Source organism: Sycon ciliatum, chromosome 13 (assembly GCF_964019385.1).
Source record: "Sycon ciliatum chromosome 13, ocSycCili1.1, whole genome shotgun sequence".
Classification (NCBI taxonomy): domain Eukaryota; kingdom Metazoa; phylum Porifera; class Calcarea; order Leucosolenida; family Sycettidae; genus Sycon; species Sycon ciliatum.
In genome coordinates, this window is record NC_088655.1 from 313534 (window position 1) to 324874 (window position 11341).

At 50.7% G+C, this 11341-nt stretch overlaps 1 protein-coding gene across 1 annotated transcript; it reads right to left on the reverse strand.

Moving 5' to 3' along the window:
- Positions 1 to 9459: 9459 nt before the first annotated feature.
- LOC135829877 (uncharacterized) lies at positions 9460 to 11341 on the reverse strand. Its single transcript, XM_065342259.1, has 2 exons — positions 11173 to 11341; positions 9460 to 10226 (listed from the first exon to the last, which is right to left on the reverse strand). Exons 1-2 carry the CDS (start codon positions 11339 to 11341, stop codon positions 9460 to 9462), a joined length of 936 nt encoding a protein of 311 aa, XP_065198331.1.

The following is an 11341-nucleotide window of genomic DNA, read 5'->3' on the forward strand; positions in this document are numbered from 1 at the left end:
TCTCGGTATCTCTCGTCATGAGCAATGGGAGGAGAGATTGTTGTCGGCCCCGCTGATTGAGCTGGCAGGGTGGACGTCGACATGGCCGATGCAATCAGGAAGCACCGCCTGCAGTGGCTTGGTCATGCTGCACGGATGAAGGAGACCTGGCTGCCCAAGCAGATCATGCGGCTGTTCGTTGAACTGCCCTGCAATCGCCCGCAATATGGTCCCAAGAAGCCTTGGCGGGATGTTGTGTCCTCGGACTCCACTGTCATCGGGATGTCTGAGGTGGACTGGTATGACACAGTGCCGGAGAGATCCACCTGGTTTCCGTGTGGTCGACAAAGGGTGAAGAAGGAAGCCCCAGACATCCCGTGCCCTAACTACCGCTGTGACAGAGAGTGTTCTGTCGTTCCAGTCACCTCAAGTGACATGCGCCATACTGCAGATTTCCTGTTTAAAACCTCAGTGTGAGGAAGCCATCCCTTTTATTGCTACGGCAATGGGCGTTCAAGGTTCAAGGTGTATGCATGTGTGCGTGTGTGTGTGTGTGTGTGGGGGGGGGGGGGGGGGTGGGTGTTTGTGCAAGCAACCGCACTCTGTGTTTATGTCTCGGTGTGTGTGTATGTGTGTGTGTGTGTGTATGTGTGTGTTTGAGTGTGTGTGTGTGTGTGTGTGTGTGCGTGTGTGTGTGTGTGTGCGTGCAAGCAACCACACTCTGTGTTTATGTCTGGGTGTGCGTGCGTTTTTCTACTAGCAACCACACTCTGTGTTGTGAACCCTCTAAGATTCTCTAAATTGTCAGGATCGTACGACCACACGGCACGAGGACAACTCTTTTCCTTTACACAGTATATTTCACTTCATCGAATAATTAACAATGAACACTAATAACACCAGCTATTTAAAGCATGCAAAAACAGCGTACATGCAAAAACATACGCATATAAAACTGGACATAAACAGCGTATACAGCAAAACACACACAGCGCATATAGCGTATGCCATGCAGCAACCTCAGCGGTACGGCGGAGTCGAAAGACAACATTGCGACGAATACAATGCCATAAGCGCGAAGGCCTTTCCCAATTGAGAACTGGTGGTTTGCAACATTCTCCCCACCAAAGGGCTTCTCACCGCCGTACAACAATGCACACAAGTCAAAAACGATCCGGGGCTCTGACTACGCGCCCAGAACGCGTCATCTCCTGCTGCCGTGGTGGTGGTAACGGTGCTGACGGTTCATACGCTGGCTGCTGAGGGACGATAGCAGGTTGAGTGGTATCGGCAATCCCAGAAGCCACGTCCTGTGACGATACTTCTAATGGCACTAACCTTTGGATCGGCTTCAACAGGGTACTGGTACTCAACTTAACCTTGGCAACACGACGCTTACCATCTCGACCAGGGAATAACTCGATGATCCGTCCCAAACGCCAGAACTGTTTGCGCTTGGTATCATCGAGAACAAAGACAACATCACCCATAGCTAAAGGGCGCGACATGGTCTGTTGGTGTTTGTTCCGCTGACTTAGGTACTCCACCTCCCAACGATTCTTGACATGCTCCAGTGTCCGACTGAGGTAACGCAATCTCGATGACATCTGCGCAGCGTCCAGGGTACCTGCTGGCTTCTCTGACGACATCCAGATGTTACCCATCATCATTGCAGGGGTTACTGGTGGCTCATCCAGGCTATCGGACACATAAGTTAGCGGACGACTATTCACCACTGCTTCAACCTCATACAAGAGGGTCTCAAGCTCCTGGACCTTCAGAAACGCTGTTCCCATTACCTTTTTCAAGGCACTCTTCCCTGTACCAACCATTCGCTCATAGAAGCCTCCATGCCATGGTGCAGCTGGAGGATTGAACATCCATGGCACACTCAGTTTGTCAGATGCCGCCTTGAACGTTGTAGCGTTGTCAGACCTGATCCGAGACGGCAAACTACGTCTCGCGACAAACTTCCGAAATGCCATCAAGAATGACTCGGTACTTAAACTATCGACCACCTCCAAGTGAACTGCTCTGGTGGTGGCACACACAAACAATGCTATCCATACCTTCGGAGATGACTCACCACGGCGCACGTACAACGGACCAGCATAGTCGATTCCGGTAGTTGCGAACGGCCTCTCGTGAACAACTCGGTCTTCTGGCAGCGGCGGGCAGACTTCTGAGGCAGCCTTAGCCTTGTAGCGGCGGCATGTAACACATCGCTGAGTAATGTTGCGTAGCGCCCGTCGACCACCGATGATGCAAAATTTCTGACGGATGAACGACAAGACTCCTTCTACACCTTGGTGCATCCTTTCAACATGCATTTTCTCCAACAGCAACTCGGTCAGATGATGTTTGCCTAACAGGACTGGGTGCTTGGCTCCATACGCCAACTCGCTGTGCTGAAGTCGTCCCCCGGCTCTGAGCACTCCATGCTCATCCAGAAACGGTGCAAGCTGATACACCTTCGACCCAGGCTTCACTGGTTGACCTTGCTTGATCAGCTCAAGATCCTCAGCGAAACATGCGGCTTGAACGATGCGGTACAATACGTTGTCTGCTGCAAAATAGAGTTCAGCACGAGGCTCAGTGTGCTTCCACTGCAACATCCGAGTCACCATGCCCTGTGCCCTCGACCATTTACTGAATCGGAGCCACCATTCCTTATCAGATTCTCGACTACAGGTTGTGGCTGACACTCGTACTTCTACACTGGACTCATCTGTAGCTGCGGTTGAGGATGCGGTGGGCCAGTCATTGGGCTCCGTGATCCAGGTTGGTCCGCCCCTCCAGAACGGACTACGGATCTGCTGTGTACTACTCCCACGCGATGGTAAATCTGCTGGGTTGTGAAGGCCCGGGCAATGGTTCCACACAATGCCGACCTTCTTCGATATCTCTTGGACTTGACTGACGCGGTTAGCCACAAATGTTTTCCATTTGTACGATGGATTACTGATCCAATGAACGGTAGTGAGACTGTCAGTCCAGCCATAGACTTGCGTGACGGTCACACGCAGCTCCTTCACCACAAACTCAGCGTAGCGAGCCGCTAGACATACTGCTTGTAACTCAAGGCGGGCTAACGTGGGCGGAGACACAGGTGCCACTTTGGCCTTGGCAAATACCAAGTGCGACTGTCCATTGACGACTGCATACAAACAACATCCAAACGCTTTCTCACTGGCATCGGCGAAGGCATGAAGCGCAATCGGCGTGTCAAGATTGCAGCAAATCCAACGTGGTATGTCAATGCTCACCACTTCGGCCAACTCTCCCCACCATTGCGCACATGCGGCTGCGATGCCATCAGGCAACATATCATCCCAGTCGCCTCCGACTTTCCAGGCTTGCTGTAGCAGTATCTTTCCCGGCACAACTGCCGGTGCTGCTAGACCTAGCGGATCAAACACTGATGCAACACACTTGAGGAGGGATCGCTGGGTCCAAACAGACGGCCTATCGGACTCGCCTAGCGCTGCTATGCTGAGCAAGTCATCACTGGTTTTCCATTTCAGACCGAGGACTTTATCTCCGGCCTCTGGATCGCACGGGATTTCATTGCCTCGCCACTTGCGTAACTCCATGCCAGCATCCGTAAGCACACGCACGCTGAACTCTTGCATCTCCTTGGCTTCCGAGGCATTTGAGACACTAGAGACCAAATCGTCAACGTAGAAACTCGTGAGCAAGAAATCAATACGATCTCGCTCTTTGGGTGCAGACAACGCTCGTAGCTCCTTCAAGTAATGCTGAATCACCGCAGTAAGCATGTACGGCGAGCAGTTTACGCCAAATGGCAGTTTCGTTAGCCTCCAGGTTAACAGTTCATCGCTGTCGCTTCGACCGGGCCACAAGAAACGCAGGTACGGACGGTCTTCGGGATTAACCGCGACCATGAAGAAAGCCTTGCGGATGTCCGCTTGCAGCGCGCTCTTATATTCACGGAACCGTAATAGCATACTTGCGAGACTCGGCAATAGCGACGGTCCAGGGTCAACCATGTCGTTCAATGACTTGCCATCTGGAGCCGTCGCCGAGGCATTGAACACCACTCTTAACTTCGTGGTTGCAGCGTGCTCGCGGAATACACCATGATGCGGTACATAGTACCCGGCATCGCTCTCACATGGCTCCAGCTCAATTGCTCCAAGCTCGCGGTACTCCCTGATCAGGACATCATCATAGAGCGCACGCTTCCCATTCCTCTTCAGCTTTTCAAGAAGCCGCGTTGCGATGACTCTAGCTTGAGCAAAGTTATCCGTTGGGCGACGCTCATTTCGCCACAAGAGACCCACTTGGTACCCGCTACCCTGGCGACATAGCGGGAACGATGGCAGGTGCTGATGTTGTTCTGGAGGTTCATCCAACTGCCATAGTTGTTCAATGTGGGCTGTGACACATGACACGGTCACCGGCTGACTGTTTCGACTTGGTGCAGACGCTGGACCAGATAATACATTACCTATCTCTGTGTTCCACACCGTCTCACCATTAACTTCCTTCTTGCTGTGCAGTACCGCGTTGATATAGTCTGCACCAATCAGCATATGTATTTCGTCTGATGTCCCTTGTTGAGGCTTGTCACTCAGCTCTACTCCCCAACTGTGCCACTGCGCAATGGTCTGCGGACTTGCGCACTTCAGGTCCAGCTCAAGCGCTGGTTTCACGAACGCGCGTACCCGAATACTAGCGGAGCTACCCTGGATCGTGATGGCGTACTTATCCATGCGCTGTTGGGTTGGTTCCGCGCCGAACGGCTTCCCCTCTACATTTTCAACCCCAACGTGTTCTGCATCGATTGCTGACACCAACGCTGCAGTCACGAATGACGCCTCAGCACCCGAGTCCAGGAACACGCGAACCTTCGCGTTTCGAGTTCTTCCCTCAACTCGTGCCACTCCGGTCATCAGCCGCACACTTGGCGAGTGTAGACAGCACGACCCAACATTCTTCTCCGTAACTATCTCAGTCGGTTTCTCCCGGCTGTAACCTGCTCTATCCAACACATCATGTATTAGCAGGTGGTGTTTCCTCTGGCATTTCGTGCATCTCTAGCCTGACCGACATTCTCTGGCCATATGGCCATACTTAAGGCAGTTCCAGCAGAGTCTCTCTCGCTGCAGAAAACCCTTTCTCCCTTCCTGTGGCAGCGACTTTAGCTGCTTCTCTGCATCTGCGACCGATATCGCCATGCACTGTGCCGACGCCGTGGGCCTTGGCACGGATCGTTCTACTGGCTTCCTGGCAGTATCACCCTGTCGTCCGTGCGCGACCTGGTAAGACGCGCCATGCTCCTGTACCTGGCGCAGTGACATCCCGTAGCACTGCCGTTCAACCAGGTACGTCTTCATCTCAGGTCCGCATTGCTCCAAGATTACCTGCTTTGCCATTGCTTGCAGCACCAGGGACATTTTTCCTATATCGGCGCTATACTTGGTGTCCACCTCGCCATCTTCTGTCATAGCGAGTGTGGCCCACACCTCTACCTCTCGGCAAACACGGACAACGTATTGATGAAACGACTCATCTGACCGCTGCTTGCCTGTCAGCAATGTCTTCCACGCTTTATCCGGAGTCTTTCCGAGCGAGGCAAGCAACTCTCTCTTTGCTTCCTCGTAATTGTTGCATCCAATACATATCCTCTCCGCTTTGCTACCCGCTAGCGCGATGCGCAGTCGCAGCAGCCATTCGCTTTCTTCGAACTCGTTCTTGGAACAGATGTCCTCGAACAGGTCAAGATAACGCTCCAATGGCTGCGTTCCATCATATGAGGGGATTTTCATCAACGGTTGACGCCCACCGCTGTGACTGGGAGATTCCTCTGTACCTCCCATCGCGGCTTTACCCTCACCCTCATGCGCATTGGCGATGCGCTCGTTAATCTCCTTTAGTGTTTTGGCAAACTCGGTGCGGAGCGCCTCCTCTCGCCGTCTGGCTCTGCGCTCCTCACGCTCCGCGTACTGTTGGAGCCTCTGCTCCACATGTACCTTCGACAACTCGCCTTCTAATCCTAACCGCTCTCCATTGTCGATAAAGCTGGCTTCCAAATTGTTCCATAGTTCCTCTGCCATGCTCGCTCCGAATCCTGGCGTGATCGCCAAATGTTGTGAACCCTCTAAGATTCTCTTAATTGTCAGGATCGTACGACCACACGGCACGAGGACAACTCTTTTCCTTTGCACAGTATAATATTTCACTTCATCGAATAATTAACAATGAACACTAATAACACCAGCTATTTATAGCATGCAAAAACAGCGTACATGCAAAAACATACGCATATAAAACTGGACATAAACAGCGTATACAGCAAAACACACACAGCGCATATAGCGTATGCCATGCAGCAACCTCAGCGGTACGGCGGAGTCGAAAGACAACATTGCGACGAATACAATGCCATAAGCGCGAAGGCCTTTCCCGATTGAGAACTGGTGGTTTGCAACACTCTGTGTTTATGTCTGGGTGTGCGTGCGTTTTTCTACTAAGTTAGCAACCACACTCTGTGTTTATGTCTGGGTGTGCGTGCGTTTTTCTGCTAGCAACCACACTCTGTGTTGTATGTGTTTGTGGATGTGTGTTTCTTCCAGCATTCTCTACTTGCTTGTGTGTGGGTCCATGTTTGTATGAGGGCAGGTATGTGTGGGGTTTGGGGGAGGGTGGGGTTGGGCTGTTGTCTGAGTGTATTTGGGGCAGTTGGGGGCATGTGTGGGGTTTGGGAGGGGGGTGGGGGCATGTCTCTATGGGTATGCATGTCCAGCACCTAGACAATATAAAGTGAAATGATGTAAGGACGCAGTAGAGACTGACTTTGTGTCTGTTGGTGTACCTCTGTAACAGCTCAGTTCCATTGTCCAGGATGGGCAGGTATGGCGGATCACCTGCCATGACGCTGTCATTACTATTCTGCAGTTCTGTATGGAGACTGGAGTAAAGCCACTCACATGGGATATCTGTAAGAGCAGTTGCCCACGGCCCACGACACTTTGGGAGGCATAAATGTAATGCTGTTCCATTTTTCTGTCAGATGTCTCGGTAGATGTGTTGTTCAAAGCGATCCATGATGACAATGGCTAATGTGCCATTGAGTCGGCTACCCACTGCCTACCCTCTTATCTACTTGAATGTTCCAAGGGTTGGGTGCTGGAACACGTTGTTGTGTAGAAGTAGTCTGAGTAGCTCTTTGAGGTCCACTGATGTTAGGCAGTAGGTGTTGAGTTTAAAGTGATTTGTTTACAGTATGTTGTTGAGTTTGAAGTGATTTGTTTACAGAATGTTTTTGAGTCAGCAAGGTGCTCCTTGCAGAGTGTTTGCATGTCTTCCGTCTTCATCATCACCATCTCACCTCCTTCATCACTTCGGGTGACCACGATATCTTCACCCTCTCGTAATTACTTTAAGATTGGACACTTTCCATGTGCAGTGTGTATTGAAGTACATGTATGTAACATTCGTAGCAATATCCAAGATCGGTAATATTGCGAGTATTTATCAAATTGAGGACTGACACAACACAGCAGCATTCCTGTATGGCTGGAGGAGACAGTCATCCGAGTACAACGCCTGGGTTATTTTGAGCACGTTGCAAGTATGGATGACTCCAGGCTGCACAAACAGACCTATTTCACTGAGTGCACTGCTACGCGATATTGCCGCGTAACGCGTAACGCAGGGGGGTGCGGCGTAACGCGTGACCAGGCTAGTGCGACAAATTTTCGTTGAGTTCGTAACGCGCGTCCGGCGGGGTGCGGCGATCTTTTCATTGCAGTTTGCACTGCAAAAGAAAGGCTGAAAACTGTGAAAGCACGTGTACCGCGTGGTGAAAAGTGCAAAACTGGACGCAGCAGGAAGTCCTGACACTCGAAGGCGCATCATTCGGTGGTTGGCGATCTCAATGGTTTCTTCTTTCCCGAGGTTGTGAGTGACAGTAGTTTTTGGAGGAAGCGCTCTTCCCCTATGTCACTTTCCTTTTGATGATCTTTTTGTGAACAGATCACTCTGATAGTTAAAATATACAGTCTTCTATTGATATTGTTGTCGCCCTTTGCCGTCGGGTTTGTAACAGTTGGATAGCAACTGAATTTCTGTGCCTTAAATGTGGATGAAAAGAAAAAAATGATGCGGCAAAAGCAAAAAAATGATGCGGCAATAGCAAAAAAGTGATGCGGCAATAGCAAAAAAAGGACTGCGGCAATATAGAAACCTGTGTAACGGCTCCTGTGCGACTTTGCATGTAACGCCCTGCGTGCGGCAAACATGTGCCAATGTAACGCTTCATGGCCTCACTGCGGCAACATATATTGCCAGTACGGTATTTATCATTTATTCTTCTTTTGAACTGGCGGCGAGGTGACACAGCTCGTCTGAACCCTGCCTCCCTTTTCATTGCTACTTCCATTTTCGGATTTTATTTTCATTTCTTTTTCCCTTCATTTCTGACTCTTCTTACTGGTTGTCATCCCTTTCATAATATTGGGTAGAACTTCCCGTTTGACATGCGATGTAAAATAACTAAACAACAACAACAACAACAACAACAACAACTGTTTTAAGATGGCAATATACAGAATCAGCTGAAGCGACATGTTACGAAGGTTTTATTGAAATGTCACGTGATGATGGACAATGAAATAACGGTGATGTAATGTAATGTGAACGATGAAAAATATAGAAATATGCATCCAACTAGCTTTCGCACAACGCTCACCAGGAAGCATCGTTGTACTAATTAACAAATTGCAACACCGACTACTGTAAAGGACCAATAGTGATACATAAAACCTAAACAATGCCGACCAAGTATCACAAGGTATTCTTGAAAGATACCATGTGCGTTGAAGATAATAATCAAACACTCCAAGGCGACAAAATTCAAGTATGAAACAACACAAGTGACAACGTTCTGGCCCAACAAGGCCAGACTAACACAACATTTTCTTATGATCTTGAATTTCTCATCTCGGTGTTTACTATGAATGGCTACACGGAGTTGTTGCGTTACTGCAACAGCACTAAAGGGTAAATGCCCATGCACACTCTCTCAGTCCAACACAACCATCACACTCCGGTAGGAATTACAAACTATACTTGATGAAGACAGAAGGAGAAGGCCCGAACACGGGGAACAGAGTAGGCATGTAAACGGCACAGGCACCTAACAGTTACCGCTGGTGCATGCGAGGTGCATGTGCGTACGCGAAGGTGTGAAATAGGAAGCGGGGTCAAATTGCATATGGATGCACTATGCCAAATATATAGGCACAGGTAGGTGACTGTACATCTCCCCCCGAAACAAATGCGAACGGAGGAACACGAGATAGTGTGGAGCAAAGGAGAGAGGAAAAGGAACGATAGCAGTTCTGGAGCGGGTACCAACGTGAGCATTACTCAGAATGATAGAGAGAAAAAAAACATGAAAAGAACACAGTCATAGTTCAACTGGAACACATGGAGTAAACAGTGTTACTGTGTTCAGGTATTGGCAGCATAGCATTGCGGCGCATGGCGAACACGGCTGGATGGTGGTCGGCGACCGGGTGGCAGAGGCTTAGCAACTCTAGGAGACTGCGGCACAGGCAGAAGAGGTGGCAGAGTAGAGTTAGCTGGTAGTTGCAGGGCAACATGCACAGGAGCCGTAACACCATACTCAACCTCATACATGGGCTCAATGGAGGAGGGTGAGCGGGAGGGATCAGGGCGTTTGGCTGGCGTGGATGGCAACGCACGCACATGGCGACGATTTCGGCGGACAGATGACCCAGGAGTGAGGTCGATCGTGTAAGAGCGTTCGGACAGGCGGTTCTGGACGTGTCCTGTTTTGTCCATATCGGGGACATTCACAGGAGCACCAGGGGCGAGAACAGGCAGCAGTCGAGCATGGTGGCGTTGATTGTAGCGATCAGCCTGCCGAGACCTGGAAGATGTTTCTTTGTCGGCAAGGGCGGTCAAATCGGGCCAGGCTGGAGCAGGGAGGGGTCCTGGTAGCCGGGAGCGGATTTGGCGGCCGAACAACAGCTGTGACGGTGAATAACCGTTGGCCAATGGCGTAGACCGGTAGGCCAAGAGAGCGGAAGGCAAGTCATCATTCTTGAGGATGAGCTGCTTGGCTGTCTGAACGGCACGTTCTGCAGCGCCGTTGCTTTGGGCGAAGCGGGGACTTGACGTGCGATGGGCAAACCCAAGCTCGGCAGCAAATGCACGGAAGCTGGCACTAGCAAATTGTGGACCGTTGTCAGACACTAGCGTGTGTGGAATACCATGGGTAGAAAACACGGAGTGGAGAGAGGCAATCACAGCGGCAGACGTAGTAGTGGTAAGTTGTTTGACTTCGATGTAGCGCGAGAAATAGTCGACAACAACTAGGTAAGTGGATCCTTTGGCTGCGCACAGATCACACGCGATCTTTGACCATGGAAGAGATGGGAACTCTGGGGGTTCCCGTCCAGTCTTGCTGGAGTGTATCTAGTGCGTTCCGTCTCTTCGTCCAACCACCATGAGTTGTATGAAGGTAACTGTGTGATATGACAGTTGGAAAAGCGATCCACATCGTCTGGTCACAGTTCTCTGTGTATTTTCTGGAAGATACCGCTGTTCAGTGACCAGTCGCTGGGCTCTCCTATGCGCCTGAGGCGATCCCTTAGTTATCGTCTGCTGCTGGGATGTGCTTTGCCAGGAGGGTTGTCTTGAGCCGCGACGTTAGGACATTGATCCGACGAGCGCTGGGTTTGCTTGTTCCATGGTCATCAGCGATAACAATACTGCCGTTAGCTTTTTCTATTTCTCCGTGATATGCATGGCATGTGGGTTCGGCCAGAAGCTTCTCGCGGACATGCCGTGCTACAACCTCATGCCCACTCCGTAGTCCGAGGCATCCGTTATTATCGTTACGTTTGGGCAAGGTGCTGTCACGTACTGCGTTTGTAGGCTGTGTAGGCTGCGAGCCTTCGCCACGTATCCGTAAAATGCCCGCAGCATGAGTCTTGCTGGCGTAACAGCCTTTGTCACTGCAGTTATTCGTCCAGCAACTTGTGCAACGACTCGTGCATGGACTGATCTCTCGTGTGAATCCCTCAGGAGGCGGCTTTTTTGTCCTGTGGATCGTGCGCAGTTTGTCTGACGGCACTAGGACCAGCACATGGCGTGATGACGTGTCCCAACGTATCCCCAGTTACACCACACTCTGACCTGGATGAAGTGAAGACTTCTCCCTGTCAATCTGGAGTTGGAGTTGGCGAAACAGCGCCGTCACTTGCTCTGTTAGCAAGGTGCACTCCAGGAGATAAGCCGTGATAAGCAACCAATCGTCTGCGTAGGACGTTACTCTGGCACCCAGTGACAATCTTATGTGCCTCAT

Excerpts from the sequence above, each read along its gene's own strand:
- LOC135829877 (XM_065342259.1), bottom strand. The coding sequence starts at position 11,341 with ATGAGGCACATAAGATTGTCACTGGGTGCCAGAGTAACGTCCTACGCA. Across the intron at positions 10,227-11,172 it reads GAAGTCTTCACTTCATCCAG|TGTCTGACAACGGTCCACAA; the intron begins GTCAGAGTGTGG and ends CACACACGCTAG.